Source organism: Anser brachyrhynchus (genome assembly GCF_964034855.1).
Source record: "Anser brachyrhynchus genome assembly, chromosome: 17".
Taxonomy (NCBI): Eukaryota; Metazoa; Chordata; class Aves; order Anseriformes; family Anatidae; genus Anser; species Anser brachyrhynchus.
In genome coordinates, this window is record NC_137710.1 from 4,007,468 (window position 1) to 4,026,980 (window position 19,513).

General features: G+C 56.8%; 2 protein-coding genes across 18 annotated transcripts in view; one reads left to right on the plus strand and one right to left on the minus strand.

Moving 5' to 3' along the window:
• The window catches only part of NCOR2 (nuclear receptor corepressor 2), a 234,201-nt gene that overhangs the window by 123,305 nt on the left and 91,383 nt on the right, over positions 1-19,513 (minus strand). The gene's annotated exons all lie outside the window — the stretch shown is intronic.
• Positions 2-8,186, plus strand: LOC308179655 (uncharacterized protein). Its single transcript, XM_080560190.1, has 2 exons — positions 2-2,404; positions 2,730-8,186. The coding sequence occupies exon 1, from the start codon at positions 1,213-1,215 to the stop codon at positions 2,236-2,238; it is 1,026 nt and encodes a 341-aa protein (XP_080416316.1). The 5' UTR covers positions 2-1,212; the 3' UTR covers positions 2,239-2,404; positions 2,730-8,186.

Sequence of the window (19,513 nt, forward strand, 5' to 3'; positions counted from 1 at the left end):
GAGCACAAAACGAGCAGGTCAGCTTTCCCAGCGGGCTTGGGATCCTCCTCTCATCCTCCCATACGAGCTGTTGTGGCTCCCTGGCCCAGTCCCAGCCCTCTAAGACACACGCACACCTCGAAAACCTGCTAGGCTAAGCGGTACCAGCTGCTACATCACATCACTGCTGTGCGCTGCAACCCTCAGCATCTCCAGAGGGCACCAGCTTAGTCTCCTGGGGGACGCTGCAGCAGCTTGACCTCCTGCCAAAGCCTCCGAGGCTCCCACCGCCTGCAGCGGTACCCACGTTCCTACAAGGACCAAACCCATTGTTTGCAGGGCTGAAATCCTAAGCACCATCCCTTCACATCTCAGCAGCCAGCCCACGGATGCGCTTCCTCGAAAACGAGGTAGCCACGGGTTTGTCCTCCTCTGACACAGCCCCGAACAGGCTGGGAAAAAAAGAAAACATTAACCACACTGGCTATGAGGGCAGCCCCCGGGAGGCGAGGGGACTTCCAGCTCCTTCGGGTCCTCCTCCACCTCCCGAAGTTCTTGGCAGAGTGGGGGGAGCCCCAGGTGCGAGATGTCCGACGTCCTTCCAGAAACGGAGACCACAGAGACAGATGAGGTCAGCTCCGATAAAAATAAACTGAAGTGATGGAGAACAGATTCTTGCAAACTCCAGGTAAAGCAGCTCTCAGCTCAGCAAGACCTTTCAAATCGGAGACCAGACGGATCAGCAAAACCTCTGCGGCCGTCAGAGGGGACAGCTCTCACTTCCCCTCTGCCTCCAGCTCGCGGTAACGCATTGAAACTTTCAGCTCCTTCTCCAGAGAAGTGACAACTTTGCTGATGCCACTGAGCCAGCATCCCACGAGCACCCTGGAGCCACAACCCCTCACCCACACACCGCCCTTCGCCCCCCGAACTCCCCATTACTCGGAAGCCCGGCTCCCACAGACACGAGTTTCGTGCTTGGAGGAGTTCGCGCGGCCCTGACGAACGCACCTGGGATGAAGCAGCTGTGTAACAGCAACCGGCCACGCAAACAACTACGCGTTTTCCCTCCTGAGCAGCTGCTCCAAGGGCTCGGTGCTGTCCTTGTTAGCGGGGCTGCTGGCGCACACGGCCCCGTCCGAGCACGAGCAGCTCGAGGTGACCGCTTCGGAGGGGAGCTGGGAGGATTTCGTAGCACGAAGGGATGCACCTGAGCTGGAGGAGGTGGTGCAGATGCTTCCTCCTGCGTGCTCACCGAGGGATGTGCAGCACCACGTCCAGCTTTGCCGCTGTGCACACCCGGAGCACCGTGGCTGTAGGCTCCAGCCCTGCCCTGACACAGCTTTGCTGCGAGGTCCAAGGGGACCCCGGCACGCCCTGACCTGGGGCACCGCGCTCCCGTCTGGCAGCTGCCCAACACCTCAATTAAACCTTTATCTCTTCGGTTGCCGAGCGGGAGGATGGATTTTCTTTCCCCCTCAAGGGGGCAGGAAGCGGGGAAGAGGAGCTGCGGCTTGGTCTGTAACCCTAAACCGCTGCCAGACTGCGCAGAGCACCCTGCAGCTGCTCGGGAGGGGAGGGGACAGGGAAAGTAAACAAGGGAAGAAGTTCGCACAACCTCGCTACCTTAATTACAGCGCGGGGACAAAGGCGACCTTGTTCTGCACCAACTGGCGCTGCCGTCCCGTCCTCCCCTCCGCCCTGACTCACGGCCACGGGCGAGCGGCCAGGTCCCACCACCGGACCCACGGCAGGTGGGCCGAGCACCGAACCCGAACCCGCCTGGCCCTCCTGCGGGCGGCAGGCTGGCACGACGGAGCCGGGTGGCTCAGGGGTGGCACGGACCCCCTCTGTGCTCTGCAGACAGCGACGCACGCGGATGGTGGCCCTGGGTCACCCACCCACCACGTGGCTGCTCACACCAAAGGCCAGCGCCGAGCACGCAGAGACACCGTGCAACAGTTTGAGTTCAGCACCTCATTAGCACGGGCTCACCGGGAAGCGGAACCTCACACGGGGAGTCCTGACCACGCTGCCGGCGGCGATGAAAGAAGCACAACGAGCTCCGTCCCGGGGAGCCATGCCCACAGTGCCAGGGGCCCTGGCTTCGAGCCGAGCTCTGCACTTTGCCCCCACCAGAGATGGGCAACGCCACCCACGGCAAAGCTGGGACTCAAGGAGGCAAGCGGATGCGTCTCAGCGACGTGGCCGTGCCCTGGGACAGCATCACCCAAGGGCACAGAGGCCCTGGAAAGCTGAGCTGGCTGTCGCCAGCTGCCCTCCAGAAGAGCAACCAGAGGAACGCTGAGGGTCTCTGGAGAAGCCCAAAGAGCAGATCCTGTCTCGTTTTACGTCCCTACGATTAGACACCAAAAACGGTCAGCCTGCCGCGGTGGGCAGGTGAAGCTCAATGTCTTGTCCCCAGGTGCGGTTTTTGTGCTGTTTTTTCTTTAAAGCCAAGAGGAGCAGCACAACCGCAAGAAGCAAAAGCAATCAGTTGCTCCTGTAATCCGGTTCAGATTAAGGAACAGGGAGGGAAAGCAGCAGTGACTTGTAGGTGGGTAAGCTCTTCTAAAAGCCAGAAAGCTACCTGCCAAAAAGGCAGGAGAGAAAGGCTTCCCACTGCGCACGGGGAACAAAAGATACTCTCGTGTTGGCCAATATACTAGACAGGGCATTTTTAATCTGCTACTTGGCACAAAACCCTTTGGTAAACTTTTCTGATAAAATTGTATCTTTTTACCTTTCAGAACATGAAGCAAAATAGCAGCAAAGCTTTGTAAGGGGAAGAGCTTCAAGTTAGAGCACAAAACCCATCATCATCTTGTACTGTGAGATGAATACAGCAATAAATAGAGGCAGTGTCCCCAGACCTCAAATCACTGGTCCTTGCCGTTCCACCTCAAGTGAGGAGCAGCGAGAGGAATTAAAAAACAAAACCGAAGGCAAAAAATCTCCCCCGTGCAATTGTGAAATCCAAAACGCAGAGCTCCTGGAGCGGGGTGACAGAACATGAATGAGACATACGGCTTTTGGGACGAGCCAAGGAAGAGAAGAGGTCTCAAGCCCAGCAAGCCCACGCAGGCACGCACCGAGGGACCCGGAGCCGGCTGTGATCCTCTGCGTCCCAGGGCGCCGGGAGGAAGGACTGGAAACTCAAACCAGCAGCACGGCTGCTGCCCGTAGAAGCAGCCCCCAGCCCACCAGCCTCCCTCCTGCTGCCAGGTCTCCAAAGCACCTGCCGGGAGCAACGCCAGGGGACCGAGGTTGCGAACCAAGCCTCCAGCCCCGTGCTGATCCCTCACAGCAAACCCCGCAGCCGGGGCAGGCACCAGGACGCCTGCGAGGAAGGACCTGGGGATGCCGATGGGTGGGGGCAGCTTTGCTTGGACTACTGCTGCTTCCTCGCCCTCCGAGTCAAAATAGACTCCAGCGCTTTGGATGGCATCACAGACAGGCTTTGGACAAGCGTAGCGCAGAAGGTAAAATCCTTCTGATTAACAGGAAGTCACGGGCTTCGAGACCAGCACAAGGGGGGAGAGTTGGAATAAATCCGCTGGAGGGAAGAAAACAATTACTGCATTACTCAAGTTGGTATTTTCTCAGTAATTATACCGTTTCCATGTGATTTGTTTTTGTACGTGGCTAACAGCTACTGTAGTTCCCGTTTATTCCTGGCCTTATCATTATGTGATTTGTACGGTAACGAGGGTGGGCGAGCGGGGGGCAGAAGCTGCACGCACCTCCCTGCAGCAGGAGGAGATGCTGGCAGCGAGGAAAGCAGTTATCACTGGGAGACCGTCAGACAGCAAGGCCGGGCTTTGGGGGTGCTTCTCTTCTACTCACTTCCAACCCCAGCACCGCGAGGACCAGGCACAGCCTCAGGCACGGCGCGTGGGACTGACGGGAGGGCACGGCCACCAGCACAACTCTGCCCCCAAAAACCAAAGGGAGGACTTGTGATGACACCGACAGCTGAACCGCGCCACCTAACGCAACGCGAAGCTGGCGACGTGGCAGAGACGAGGACTCGTCCTCCCCGTCCCTCTCCAGGACCCACGGCTTGGAAAGCACCGCGCAGCTCGGCTGCTTGGGCAGCCCGGGGTGACCCACGGGGGGACCGGTGGCAGTGGGAACAGGGCTGTCCTACAGCCCTGGTACGGTGCTCAGCACGGACAGCGAGCCCACACCTCCATCCCCTGGGCATTAAGGCAAAAACAAGCGTATAAATTCTTTAAAAAGCCAAATAGAGGCCAAAGGTTTCTTTTTTTTAACTGGAAGAGCGTCAAATACCGCCTGACATATCAGCAACCCCAGTGCGAGGGCACTGCACCAACGCTGACAGGGAAAAAACGCCAAAAGGGCCCAAAACCAACATCCCCCGTCCCCGGAGAGCAGCACAAACACGGCGTTAGAGAGCCCGAGCGGTGAAAAGTACATCGAGTTATTACAATTCCTTTGTTTGCAGCCATCTGCTGCGCTAATGGCTCTTTCAGCAGCCCAATCCTTTAAACGGAGTTTTAATTCTTAACTACTTCTGGCTCGCAGCTCGGCCGCGGCCCCGCAGCGGCAGGCGAGGCAGGCTGGGCGAGCGTGTGCGCTGCCGGACGCGGCTGCTGGGCGAGCTGGTGGCACCGCCTGCCAAAAACCATCCCCGAGGAGAGGGCCGAGCAGCTCCGAGGACCAGGGGAACGGGACGAGGTGGATGTGGGACCCGGGGGAACGGGACGAGGTGGCTGCAGGACAGAGCGGGCTCACCGCGGTGCTGCAGACCCGAGGAGAGTGGCGCAGGCGGTGCCGAGGCATCGCCCTCCGTTCCCACACAGCAGGGCATGCGCAGGCAGGGCAGGTACCCAAAAAACATTCGCCTTCCCCGGACACAGCCCGGCACCATGTCTCGGGGGACTCCACGAAGCCGGAGATGAAGGAGCTGTCTGAAGACAAAGTCCATTATTTTTTTTTTGGTGTTTTTATTTTTCCTTTAAAGAAATGTGACTTTATGAGAAGGCGTACGAAATTCCTTTCCCCCGTAACCCAGCTGAATTCCACAGCGCCGGGGCAGAAAATATCCCAACAATTTTTTCAGCTTGCACGAAAGTAGGTCAAAAAACTTCCCCAATGTTTCAACAGCTTGAAGCAATTGAATTGCAAAACCAGGAACAAATGCTGACCCTCCCTCCCTCCCTCCCCACCCCCTCCAGCAGATTTACGAGGGTGGTAAAACCTTTCCAGTCGGCGTTACAGTTAAATGCACTAACCAAAGCAGAGCATCTCGTCTTGCAAAACTTGCCCGCGCTTAAAAGAGCCGTTCCGCAGCATTATACTTAACAGATGCTGCCTCTGGACCCGAGGATCGCGGGATATTACAGAAGCAGCAACAAGCGCGGATAGACGCGGCGAGAAGCTTCGGATAACGGGCCCGATCTGGAAAACCTTGCTCAGACGAACTCCCACCGAAGCCCAAGGCATTACACTGACAAATGGACGCGGTGCCTCTCATTACCTTCTTGCATTTCCCCATTAGTGGATAATAATTGCATTGAACTCGCATGTTCCCTACTGACTTCGCAGGAGTGATGAATTCTCACCTACCCATCTCCTCATTACAACGAGGAGCTAACGGCTCCACCTCTCGTTAAGGATTGCCCAACATTTCCTACTCGAAAATCCTGGGTTTTCAACCGATTCTAAGTTTGTTAAGAAATTAGCTATCTGGACTGAAATTTTCCATGCTGAATATTTGCTTCAGGCTTTTTTTTTTTTTTTCCCCTTCTAAATAGTAAATTTCAGCCAAAACAACTCTGCCTTTTCCAAGAACAAGTTTAGAGGAAAATACGCCTCTCTGCAACGCTGAGAAAAATTCTGGAAACCTTTTCTTTGAGCATCTTCGGCAGCCCGAAGCTACGGAGCGGAGTCGATACATCTGGCAGGCTGCTCCGTGCCAGCGATGTGCCTTTTGCTAACTCGGGGAAAAAAAAATAAAATGGCCGAGTCAAGAAGAATAAAATCTCCTTTTGATGCCAGCAGAAGTGATTCGGAACTGAACGAGCAAAGGCTGTCCCCAGGGGGCGGGTGGCAGGGAGCTGTGGCTCAGGTCCCGCACTCCTACCAAGCCCGAAGCTGGCATTTTGGGGAGAAAAACACGGATTTGGAAGGCAGCCCTGCCCCAGCCCCCTCTGCCTGCAAAGCAGGGCTTGTGGCCCCCCCGCCTGCCGGGGAAGGAGCTCGCTGGCGCGCCGGCAGCAGCGAGTGCCATGGAAGCTGCAAGGAAATGCAGGGCTGGGGCTGGGGGAGCGCACGAATGCCCGAGACCACCCAGCAGGCGGCGGGGACGGAGGAGAGGAGCAAACCACCTGCTGCTCGCAGACCGAGGCGGCCTGGGCACCCAGCAGAGGAACCAAATGCAAAGCGCAGGTCACGGAAAGCAGAGACTGCGTCCTGACGCTTGCAGCAAAAAAAAAAAAAGGCAGGGGGGAGAAATTAAGGTTGCCAGCGTAACTCCCCGAGCAACGAGCCCTCCGACTCGTCAGTTCGCAGCTTTTAATAATTCACGGACCCAGCGGCCACCCAGAGCAGCACTTCACCTGCGCTGCTGTCGCACCGAACGATGTAGGGCAGAGAACGTCCTTGTCCCTGCAGCACACAAACCCCAAATCCTGGCCTGGCCTTTGCAAACCCCAAACCGTTCCTTTAAACGAGCGGGGCTCCTGCTAACCAAGTTACAATCAAAAACAACAAGAAAAAAAAACCCACACACATCAGGAGCTACTGGAAGAACACGGGGATTTTCTGAGAGGCTAAGGAAGAAAAGCCAGCCCACAGAAAGCCGTGCTGTGGCTTCCCACCGGGACTCGTGCGCAAGGCGCCCCGTGGCCAGGGCTCGAAGCAGCCCTGCTTTCCCTGGAACCGGCCAGCTTCTGGCAGCTTTCACAGGAACCTCTGAGTAATCGCCACGGCCTTCCACGGAAGCGCCGGACATGGTGGCACGGCCCCACGTGCCCGTCACCCCCAGCCCTGTGGCTCGGGGGGGTTTCTGCAGGCAAGCCCCGAGGACTGCAGCGTGCGCAGGAAATCCGCTTGCTGCCTCCGAGCCTCCTCCAGCGGCCCCGGGAGCATCCTGCCACCAAACGGAGCCACGTGCAGGGGAACCCGGCGTCCCCGAGTCGGGTGCAGTGGACAAACCCAGGGAAGAAGCACCTCCAGCCATCCCTGCTCGAGATGCCCCTCTTGCCTGGAAGGATGCGGATGCCTCGCTCACTCCGCGCCCCTGAAAATTTTAGCCTCCCCCTGTTTTGTTTTGGTTTTGCGACGCCACCTGTCCTCTTCCGACTGCCACAGGCAGCACAGCAAGGCCTGAGCCTTCCCAGCACGCCAGCCGCGCAGGGTTGTAGTGCTGAGGTCCCGCTAATCCCTGCAGGCACGTTCCCTCTGACTGAGCATTTGAGGACGCTAGAACTGTTCCCTGGAAACCTGCGACGTCCTAAGCGGCACTCAAGAAGCTAGAGGAGCCCTCAAGCCCTGTGTGCCACGCTGAGAGCATGCTGGAGTTTGCCTTTTGTCAAAAGGCCTCTGCAGAAGAAATTCTCTGCTTTTATACTAGCACAGCCCTCATCTCACAACAAATGCTATCCCACAAGCTGGCATCAGCGTGCGATAGTCCTGCAGAAGCAGGAGGCAGGCGAACGCATCCTCTTAAATCCACCCTCCACTAGGCATGGCACAGAAACCAAAAAAAAAAAACAAAAAACCATCCCACCTGGCATGGCTGTTCCAGCCAAAAAGCAGGCGGGCTGCAAGTCAGCGCGACGTGAGACAGCGCGGCGACACAGGCTGCGAACGTGGGACCGGGTCCTGAGCCAGCTCAGCACTCGCCGCAGGAGCTGGGACACGCCAGCCCTTGCTCAGGACATCCACGGTGCTCCTCTTCCCCCCTGTGCTCCTGGGTTGTCACCTGCCTGGCTGAGCCCCCCCGGTTCGGGACCCCCAGTTCGGGACCCCCGGCTCCCTCCCTGGTGCCACCAGGTGCATACTGGCACGGGGCCACGCACGCCGGGGAGGGAAAGCCCACCGTGCCCGCTTCTGAAAACCTCGCTCGTTTGAAAATAAAAAATTGAGGGGAAATGGAAAGACAAAAGCCCTTCTCAGCCTGGTGTTATCAAGCAGAGGAAATGAGACTTCTAAGGCTGCCATTCAGAGAGGAGCGGGGGGGGGGAGAGAGAAATCCCACTCCAGACGCACTTGAGCGAACAGCTTTTGAAATGGAAATGTCGCTCTTCAGAAACATTTGAATTTCCTCCTATTGCCAGGGAGGAGGAAGAAGGGAGCGGGGACTCCTCAGCCATGCAAATTCCAACGCGGGCCCATTCACGCAGCACCCAGCCGGCTGCGCGCAGGGGATTTGTCAGGGAGTTCATCAGGACCAGCACGAACACGGGGAAGCTGGCTTGAAGGGGCATCAGATTTAGAGGGAAGGCAATGAATGAAGACAGCTCTATTTAATCGCTGCGAGTAAGATATCCTCTAAGGCTGCCCAGTTCGTGTTTCCTTCCTCCGTTCACCCCTGGGCAACGACCGCCCGAATTGTTTTTCCCCAAACCCAGGGCAGCGTGCTACGAGAAAGAGCTTGGAGAGGGAAGAAGGGAAGCGCGAGGAAGACCTACGGCGGCATTAGCAGTGGTTGAGGCGTGCTGCGGACCCAGCCCAACTCTCCTCTTAGCACCTTGTGACCAGCTAGGCGTGGGCTGGGGTCCCAGCACCGAGGTCCTGCCCACTTGTAGCAGCTGCTCCTCAAACCGTGCGGGTTCTTCGGGGAAAGCCGTTAGGTGCTGCTCCTACAGCTGTCCGCCGAGCTCCTCTCGCCAACCCCACGCCACCAGTTCATTGCTGTGGCACCCGTAGGGCCATTCGGCATTGAGGTGTGTTCCAGCCATGCCCTCATATCAAGCACCAGGAGAAGCCTTCAACGAATTTCTGACTCCACTGCTCACCCACCACATGGCAAACTATCTGACTCTGCAGGTCTTGCCTGCAAAAAACACAAATTCCGAGGCTGCCAGAAAACTGGACTTAAAAGCAATCCTCCAAAGACCTTTTTTTCCCAAAAATCTAGTTAGATCTCAAAAGTTCAATTTTCACCAGCGAGGTCTTGTTATTTCTGTTAGAGCAGCTTGGTGCACACACACACACGCGCCTTTTAAGGCTCGAACATGCACAACATGAGAGGCGAACTCGACAGCCTGGAAACGGCTACGGGTCAGCGGTGAACGCGACCTGTGAACTTCACCAGTTGAGATAATAAGCAAAAAAACAAGCCCCGTTTTGATCAGGAATCCGAGCTGGTCTGCCTTCCATTTAGCGGTGGCTGCACTGGGAAACTTGTTTAAGTGCGAAACAAAGCACACAGCGCCTTGGATGCTTTTGAAAAAATAAAAAAATAAAAAAAAAATCAACCAACATGAATAGGCTTGGGGGGAAAACAACCCTCCCCTCAAACAGCTCGTCTGGGCTTTTAATGAAGCTTCTCGTGGCCTCGCAGGTCCCCAGCACTGCTTTTGCAGCTCCCCGCTCGCTCCGGCATCGCTCCCTTAGGCGTCCTCAGCACGTGCACAGGACACGGGGACAAGGCACCCGCTGTGACAGCAGTGCCCGCGGCCACCCCTTGCACACACAGCCCCGACACAGCTTGGGGGGCAGGGACAACCCCAAATAATGCCCCCACGGAGCTGGGATATTCGCTGACAGCGGAGCACGGGTGGTGTAAAGCGAGCGTCAGCTGCGCTATCAATCACGGCCGGCCGCCGGCTGGGCTCAATGGTTTATTGTTCTAATAATTGTGCAGACACGTGGAAGGGGGAGCCTCGACACCGGCTGTTTTTGAGTAGCCGTTTCCTGCGCTGCTTTCCGTCAGGAGGCCACAGCCCGAGCCCCGGCGGGGCTGGAGACCCCCGGGACCCCACCACCGCCAGGCCCGGGGCAGCCCTGCTCAGGGTCTCAGGGTTTAGGAACCACCACATCTCAAGTGTGACACTCCTCGAGCATCAGAGCATGGCCTTCGGTTAAAGACCAGGTGGGAAGAAGGCAGGAGAACAGCTCTCCAGGCTCAGGGGGCAGCACAGGCCTAGCTGCAAGGCCTGCGGAGCGGCCCGAAATGCAGGCCCCGGCCTGGGCCCTTTCTGCAGAACAACATGAAGGCACCCCTGCCTTTCCAGGCCAGGATGTTAGAGAAAAAAACGTAGTATCTCAGCTCCCAGAGCAAGAATAAGCCCACAGTGAATGTGGTATTATCTGTTAGCAAAGCAGCAGCTTCCCACCAAGGCTGGAATTTCCATCTCGGTTTGGCAGGCACAGGGCTATGAAATGATTACTGTGTTTACTTTTCCTTTGCTAACTATAAAATCCCATTCCACTGCCCTGCCAAGAATGACTGAAGCTAATAAAATTCAGGCATTTGGAAGAAAGCAATAATAAACTTCCCTTTTGGGGCCTTTATGATGAAATTTCCCCACTCCAATCAGAGATTATGCTGTATTCATGAACACCAGTGATGTCTCCAAGTGCACCTAGATCGACTCAAATCAATATTTAGCTTTGCTAGAGACTATAAGCCTTTCTTCATGTGGCTGCTGAAGGCTGGATCATTGAACGGCACAGCTATAAGAAGCCTTTGAAAACACAGCTTGCAAGGAGCAGGCAGCATATATGCGCGTATACATATATATGAATGCAGATTTTTCAATTACTTAAACTGTGAAAAATACATAGACACGAAACACGTATGTGTAATTTACATACCCCCCAAATACATTGGAAGCTATTAACAGACCAGTCTATATATTTAATCACATACCTGCATGTTCTCCAGTAGCTTTTAGCGCTTGGAGGCCTATAACGCTCCCGTGTTTACGTCTGCCACTCGCCTGCCGCTGAGGCAGGAACACGTTAGCTGCTGGGGGCTATCTGCTCTACGTCATACCTGCGATCGCTGGCACGAGATAAAATGAGGCAGACCTGAAAAACAGGCTGAAGGAAAAGCCTGCACTTGTTGCTTTGGTCCCATCACCACGTGGGCCGGCCCCCTTTGCACCAGGCGACGGCTCTCCCTTCAGCAGCCACGGGCAGGCCGACATCCCAGGCGGCGACCAGAAGGCAGGAGCTATCGGCGCTCCTCCTCGGGGAGGAAGAAACCGGCCGTGCCCGTTGCCAGCACGCCGCCGGGGGAGGAGAAGTGCCCGGCAGGCAGAGGAGAAGCCGGCTGCGGCGAGCACCGTGGGCTCTGCAGCCTGGGGGACCCCTGGGGACACGGCGGAGGCTCCAGCACCGCAGGCAGGGAGCTCGCCGAGCCGTCTGAACAGACGAGCTGTCCCCCGAGCACCGTGCCTAAGGGGGGGCCCGACCAGCAGCTAACATGAGCACAGCCCAGGAGGAAGGCAGAGCACTCGCACGGAAGATGCTTGGTCAAAGATGACCGAAGAATAACAACTAGACACAGGTCAGGCCCATGAGGAGGTGCCCCAGGTCATTTCACCCCTCGCTGCTGCTCCCCCCTTAATTTCTGCCTTGGATCGACCAAATCACGGGGCAGGACGGAGCACGGTGCTCCTGCCCCAAGCCAGCTCTGCAGCTGGGTAAAAGCACGTTTCCAAGGGCAGAGGGAACAGGCTCCACCGCGTTCTCACTCTTTATCCTCTTGGAGAAAGGTGCCAAGAATTAGAATTACATTTTTTGAGAGCAGCAGAACAAGCCAAGGGCCTGTCAGCTTGTCCTAAAACAACCCCTCTGCTCGCAGAGCAGGCAGCCAGCATTCCTGACGCACACAAGTGTCCATCGGCCCCTCGCCCCCCCCCGCAGCACAAAGCTGCATTGCATTTTGTCATGGAGCAAGCCAGCAAACCCTCCGAACGTTCTCTGCCTAGAACGCAGCCAACGAGTTTTTACATTTAAAAAGCAGGTTTGGGTCCAAAAAGCAAGGAGGTTTTCAGAGTGATTATAACTAGGGCCTTTGGCACTCGATGGCTCCTCTCGTTATCGACGCTGAGGGTGTTGTTAGGAGATGAGGCTCCACGAAGCACGGAGGTGAAGTTACCAAGCTTCAGCAAGGGCTGTTGCCATGTTCAATATGTTATTACAGCTCCCAGCACCACAGGCACAGAGAGCAGCAACTCCTCTCTGCCAAATCCATCTCTGAAATCACTCCCCCACTCCATCCCCTCCAGCAACAGCAGGCGAACACCATCGATCGCTGCTGCAGCTCCGGCGCTTTCCGCCCAGCGCGGCGGTGGAAGGATTCGGCACGAAATGCCCTCCTCCTCAGAAAGGCAGCACGCAAAATTAATCTGATCGGTGTCACAACTCGCTGGCTTTTGTTGCATGAGTCAGAACTGTGGATTTACTGCATTTCATAACGATGGAAAAGTACAGCAGGGCAGATGTGCTAGGTGCCGTACGCTCACGGCACCGATGCCGAAGCGCCCCCAGGGCCTCTCGAAGCCCCTTGGCGAGGAGGGGAGCGCAGCCGTGCTGACCGAGGGAGCCCAGCTTCGTCTGTGATAAGATGTACGTGCTTGTGAGTCGGCAATAACTTCCTGCTGCCTCGTCGTCTGCACGAACTGGGCAGATCCCGTGGAAGAATCACATACCCTGCCCCGGAGTGAGCTGCGGCGACGCTCCCTGCCTCGCAGCGCACACAACCCCCTGCCAGCGGATTAGAAGCAAAGAATCCCAAAATCGGGCTGAAACTGCAGGGGGGAAAAGAAACAGCCAGAACATCACAGCCTCTCGGTACCAGGACTGAATTCTTTCCTGGAAATATGCGCCAGGCGTGGGTTTCTTTCCGCCCCAACTGCTCAAAACCTGACATTTCTGACTGACCGTAGGCGGCCGGCACCAGCGGGCAGCACAGCCCTCGTCACCTGCGCTGCTCCTCGCCTTCGAGCCAGGGCACAGCTCCTGACAGACACCAGGCACAGCTCCTCCGCTCCACCTGAGGGCTCAAAGTGAAGCAGCAAACCAGCTCTGGCTATCGCTTTCAGGAAATAACAGCGGGGCACATAACAATCCTTGCTGTTAAAGGAAAAATGGGCTTCAAAAGCATTTTACTCCGTAACAGATGTACAAACACTTCAAAGACAGAAAAAAAAAAAGCCAACAATCGCTGTGAATCCATGCAGCACACAGCTCGCAAGGCTGCCCTGCTGCAAGCACAACCACTGGCTGTATTTCTTCCAATTACAGGGGTGAGGCATAGGAAGTCAGGGGACTTCCTTTCCCCCAAGCAGATCGGGGAGATGTCACACTACGCGAGCCCTGTAATATTGACCAAATGGAAAAAAAATGTGTGTAAATGACGAAGCAAGTTCCCAGGGAGCAGCCGGCCTCATCCCGCTGCCTTCGCAGTTTGAAAGCCGATTTAAGAGGTCGTTTCGGATGTCGATCACCACAAAGGAGCAGGAGGAAGCAAGGACCAGCCACCTGCGCTTGAGGCACAACCGGTCCACCTGCGGGTTTCCAGTGGCAGCGGGACTGGAGCAGCCAGGCAGAGGACAGCCAGCTGGGAGAAGGTCAAGCTCAGTTTTTACACCTCATCTCCAGAGGGTTTCTGCAGCCCTTGAGGGCTTTCCCTGCCGTGCCCACATGTCTCGGGCCATAGCTCAGTTTTTCACCCACGGGGACTGCACGAAATCCGTTGTCTCACCAGTCAGGGCGCTCCCTGCCTCGAGGCCTGCTGGAGGAGCCGCGCGCCTTGAAGCAGGATGCGATGCCCAGCAGCGCCTTGTTTGCAGACAGCGCCAGCGTGAGCCCACGCGTGGCACCCACCGGCCCTTCCAGATGCGATGCTCCTCCTGCTGCTTGGTGCCTCGGCTGCCTGTCCCGCCTCGGTGAGCAGCACGGGCTCCTGACAAGCCCTCGCAGCTCTCCTGACACAGCCGCTTGGCGAGGGGCGATGGAACAAACTCCTGTACCCACCACGAGTGCCAGACGGCTTGCACAAGGCAGACGCGTGCTGCCCAACGTGTGCGCTCATGCACAGGTGGGCAGGGCTGACGCACACCCGTGTCCTCCTGTTGGAAACGGTCTTCTGGGGAGGGAGGAGAAGGCAGAGGAGAGAGGAACCCAGCCAGAAGTGTTTGCAGCGTGACAGCATGAACAATGCAAATATTTCAGCTTTTAAATATGTTTGGAATAACAGAGAATGACAACATCTCCCTCATCTTCCCAGAAATAGCTTTGAATCATTGCTGCCCTAACGCAAAGTCCTCCCCCACCCCACAGGATCGTTCTGCAATTAGATTTTTATCAGGCACAAGACAACAGCGTGAGCGGCCGCGTGGCAGATGGGTGGATGCTCAGCGCGCTGCGGTGGGGTGCTCCTACAGCTCTCCAGCTCGACAGCCCCATGCCGCTTGTTCCCGCTGGATGTCCGACTGCACCACGGGCCTTGGGACCAGTCAGTACCGGGGGAAGCCCGAAGCTCGTCCCAGCGAAGGTGGCTGCAAAGGGAGTTGATAAGAAACACTGCTCCCTGCTGGGGAAGGAGGACAGAAGCCGTGGTGAGACACTTGAGGCATTTCACCTGTCGCGGGGCAGGGAGCTGGAAGTACTGCGGTGTCCTCTCTTCGCAAGACTCCATCGTGAGCCTGACCTCCTGCCGCTCAGCGCTGCACAGCCACAGCCACCTCGCCTCGGGACCCGCTGCCCGGGCACAAAGGCCGCAGCCTCTCCCTGCCCGCCAGAGGCACGAGGCCAGGCCCAGGCCCGAGGAAATCGCCTCTCCTGGGGTAAATGTGCCAAGGAGAAAAGCCCCACATCACCACTGGCTCCCCGCTTCACCAAGTGCCCCACCAACGAGCCCGGAGCTGTTTTTGCCGAGTGCAAAACAACCCCTGGAGAGGAAGGGAGAGCCCCGTGCAATCCGCGCCCCAGGCTGGGAGGCTACGGGAGGACGCGCGCCCAGGGAGGGCCGAGGCTGGCAGCTCCGCTTTATTATCCAGCCGCTTCGTGCCATTGTTCCACGGCAATAAATCTGGGGAGGCACCGGGATCCAACGCCGCTTTCTCCAGGGGGGGGGAGAGGCCGGAGAGCTCGGGGGGGGGGAGCCCGAGCCGCCCAGCTGATGCAAGCGCGCCGCCGTCGCCTCGCTTCTCCTCGCTCGCTCCCTCGCAGGTCGCCGTGCTCAGCAAGTTTGCGAGCCCCACTCCTACACATCCTGCTCGAGCGCCGCAGCTTGCCGAGTTCAAAGCGCTGCTGTGCTTCCACCCCCTCCGCTCCCCTCCCCCTGCGCTGGATTACTCAATTAGAGATTATGCCTTTGCCAGCTCCCTCCTAGCCAAGTGGGGCCTCTGCCAAGGTCAACACAAGTTCCAGCCAGTTTCATTAATAACTGTGAGACCAGCCCGCTGGAAACTCTGAGAGGTTAATCCCAGCAACAGATCAATGTTCCCATAACAAAGCCACGCAGAAAGCACAGAGCGGAGAGGAGCCTGGTGATTTACCAGCCCGGCTAGCGGCGCTGGGATCGGAGGCACCCACCTCCCCTCGCCTCGCAGACCGGGTCCCGGCCAGCGCTGCGTCCCCCGAGCACCCCCCCGAGCCGAAGCCAGGCAAAACCCTTGCAGGAGGGAAGCCACAGCCTCTGCAGCCCCTGCTTTTGGAGTCCCCAGCCTCAAACCCTTCCCGAACCCTGGCACGTTCGGCAAGGAAGGGAGCAGGGAACAGGGCTCCCAAAAGGCTCCCGCAGCGCCCTCGGTGCGCGGCCAGGCTGCGGCCGGGGCAGGAGCGAAGGGGCTGGCCGAGCGCCCTCCCGCCGCACAGCCTGTGTTCCAGGAGTTTGTTGGGAACGGGGCTCTGGAACGGGCGGCCGGTGTGAAATTTGGCATGCACGGTGCTGGCTGCGATGCATCATTAAAAATGCATTTTAAACATGTTAATTCAGCCTTTTTCGATTAATTGCTTTTAAAGCTACATTAATGTGCATCAGAGCACGATGCCCTTTGCCCTAATTTCTGCCTGCCATATATATTTCCTGGCCTTGCTGCTGCCTGTTCCTGGAGTCCCACCTTCTCTTTTTGTATCCCAGCTTTCAGTCCACAGCGCAACAAAAACATTCATGCAGAAAGGGAAGGAATTAAATCCCTCTGACAATGTACAGCCGAGTCCGAGCACTACCACCACATGGTCTTTTAACAGCCTTTTTCCACCGATAGCTGTTAACTCTTTTACAAAAGAGGGAAGTGGCATTGTCCCTGTTGCAGACGGGGAAATCTGAGATACAGAAAGGGGAAGAGACTTACCCGGTGACCAGCGGCCTGCCGGGGCGGACGGCAGCGAGGTTCGGGTTTCCTGCGCCCAGCCCCGTAGCCGTGATCCTACAGGGCTCCCCGGCAGCACGGCCCTGCCGGAGCAACGGGCTCCGAGAAGTGCAGCCAGCCAGCCTGGCGAGGGGACTAAATGCAGATCACGACTGACTCACATCCTATAGGAAGAGCAGCAAGCCACATACGTGGTGGAAAAGCAGCCTCAGAAATGGGAAGAGCAAGTGGAAGCATAGCGGGAATAAGGAGAGATGGAAGGGAAGGGGAGAAGCAGGACTGGCCTCCGGCTCTGCTGAGCAGCGAGCAGGCGCTGCACAGCCAGGCACAGCACGCTGACCTGGGGCAGCACCACCCGCAGCGCCAGCATGCGCGGAGGCACAGAGACAGGGCATCACGCAGACACACGGCTGGCCTGCTCGGGAGCAGCCGGCTTTATTCTTATCTGGTGTTACGTGATGAAGGTCCGTGGCTTTATCGGAGGAAACGCAGAAGCCACCGAGGGTCCTGGGAGCCAGCTCCAGCACCTCTGCCAAGAGCACGCCCGGCAAACCCGCGTCACGGCAGCTCTTCAGCAAGCCTCTCACCCATGCTCCCAGTGATAGAAAAAGCTCTGCTGTATTTTTTCCTGCTCAGCCAGCTCAAGGGAGCACCTTCTTGGAGGCAATGTCAGCCTCTGCTAACATGGAGGGCATGCGGGGGTTTCATTTCTCTTCCCCCCGCACAGCCTGAGCTCACCTGAGCTCGCCCGGCTCCATCCAGCAGCAGCAGCAGCGGGCTCCGTGCCCTGCAGCAACGCGACAGCCACCTCGCCTCCAGGGAAAGAGATGCTCAAGTGGGAAAAAGCAGGCGGGAAGACAGCCTTCTGATTCTGGCTTGAAAAGAAATACAAGCGCTCAAGGATATGAGCAAACCGAGGTTCAGAAGAACAGGTAATGTCCTTCTGCTAGAACAACTGCGAGTTTGCTGTAAAGCTGCTGCTTTTGAGAGGCTCGCTGCCCAAAAGCATGCCTGTTTTCTCCAGACAGAAGGAGCTGATCTAATAACTGACATTGCCTTCGCCTTACAAACCCATCCTTACTTAAGTGAGGCTGCTGTTACCCAGAACAGGGTAAAAGGGCCCAGCTCACCCTGTATTTGGGAAAGACAGATGAGGAAGCGATGAATAAAAGCCATACAGGGTCTACTTCTTTTCTGGGGGTGTTTATGGGGAAAACTCTGGGACCTGTTACAAGGATTTGCCACGTAAATTACTTCGTTAGTGTTCACAGCACAGCTCATGGCCCAAACCAACGGCCTTGGAAACGTGCAGGGCTGTGTTACTTCTCCCCGGGGCCGACAGAGGCCGGTAAGCCCAAAACAAGCCGCAGTTTTTGGGGCTGTGCTTAACTTGCACCACCACAGACCCGATCCTGCATCTCAGGTCCAGCGCTGCTCTGAAACCAGCAGAAACCAGCGGGCATCAGCTGCTCAGGAGCAACACCCATCACTGCTGCATCACCGTGGCTCCTTGGGAGGGTCAGGCTGGCACCAGGAGCGCAAATGCAGAAACCCACCGTAAAAACGGTGCTGGCTGGGGAGCGCTCTGCTGTGCAACAGCTAGCTCAACCCGTAAAAGCACCACGAAGAGCACTCCTAGCACCGATGAATAAACGGAGCTCCTCGCAACACAGTGACTGCAGCACCGTGGAATGGGGTGAGGGGTAAGCGGATGACTCCTAGGACACTGTTTAAGTAAGCACCAGTGTGTTTGGTAACGCTCGGCTCACGTGGTGCGTTTTACCCCAAGAGCTCAAACAGTTTGCAAAGCTGCCCTAGATAAAGTATCGACTGCCTCCGTCGCGCACTGAGTCAGCAGCGGAGGCAGGAATAGCGCCTCTCGCTCGCTCTGTCTGTTCAGGCTGAGTGCTCCCATCGCTGGTCCAGGCGTCCTGCAGCTGCGTGCCACCGCTCTGACTGCCGCACATCTCGCGGGTCTGTGCCAGCCCTCCAGCAACACCCTGTGCCCGTGGGGAGGGAGCGAAGCTCGTGGAAGGACCCCGAGAGCGATGGGATGGGATGAGAGAGCAGGGAGACGAAGGTGCTGCTAGAAGCGAAGTGAGGGCCAGCGTCTGCTGGAGGAGGCAGAGTGGGCATTGTCTGCTTGACAGGAGGCACCGTGCTGTCTCGTTTTAGGTTACACCAGGCGTGCAGAGCAACTAACGGCGGTGATGGAGCCCTGCGCAGCTGCTCATCAGAAGGTCTCTATCAGCTATTACTGCTGCTGGCTTAGCACGGAGACAAAAAGTAGATTTACGCATGTAAACAGCCCAGATACGCACGCGTCCAGAGCTCACGGCCGAGGATCGGTCTCAGTTCTCAACCCTTCCCCTGGACGAGCACACCGAGAACGCATCCTCAAACACTGAGGCTCAGAGCGATGCGCAGCTTAGCTGCACGAGCTTTATCACAACCCTCATGTCCACAAGCAGTTTATAAGGATGGCTGCTCAAGAATGAAGCCAGAAGTCTGCTATTAACCCAACTTCCAAAGCTGCAAAGGCAGCGAGGCCTTCCGAGGGGTGGTCCTGCACCCCGGGCTTGCCTTCTGCTCCCAGCCACTTAACAGCACCGAGATCAGCCCGGTCTCACAGCATCCTCAAACTCAGTCTGGAAACAGCCCTGCCAGTTTTGAGCAACTAACCCCAGCTCCACTTAGATGCTCCCAATCACTTTTTCCTCTTTCCAGACTTAGAAATTACAAATGACTCCACTAAAAGCATAATCTTGTCCTGCTGAATTGTCTCGCCCAGCTTTCTCTCTCTCTCTCTCTCTTTCATTAACAAATGTTTTAAGCCCCATAAAATGCACGTAATTCTTGGAAACGTGTCACAGACCAAGGAGTAAATGCAGCCCCTAAACTGGGCAACTAATGCCTCAAGAGTGGCTCTGCCTATTAGGAACAAATAGCTGAGACAATACGTGGTTTTCTGGTGAGAAGCAGAACAGAACTGATGATGGAAATAATGTGCAGACAGAAAAGCTGTCCTGGTTTCCTCACGTCTTTGGAGAGAGGATATTTTTTGTCTCATGGCCAAGAGTTTATTTTCCCCCATCAGCCACCCAGCCCAGCATCCGCAGAGAACGCTCCCCGGTTCAGCGCCACCGCGATGCGGCTCGCTGCGGCGGGCAGCAGGCTCCCAGCTGGGCTCAGCACCACCTCATTAAGATGCATCTCCAAGGGAGCAGCGA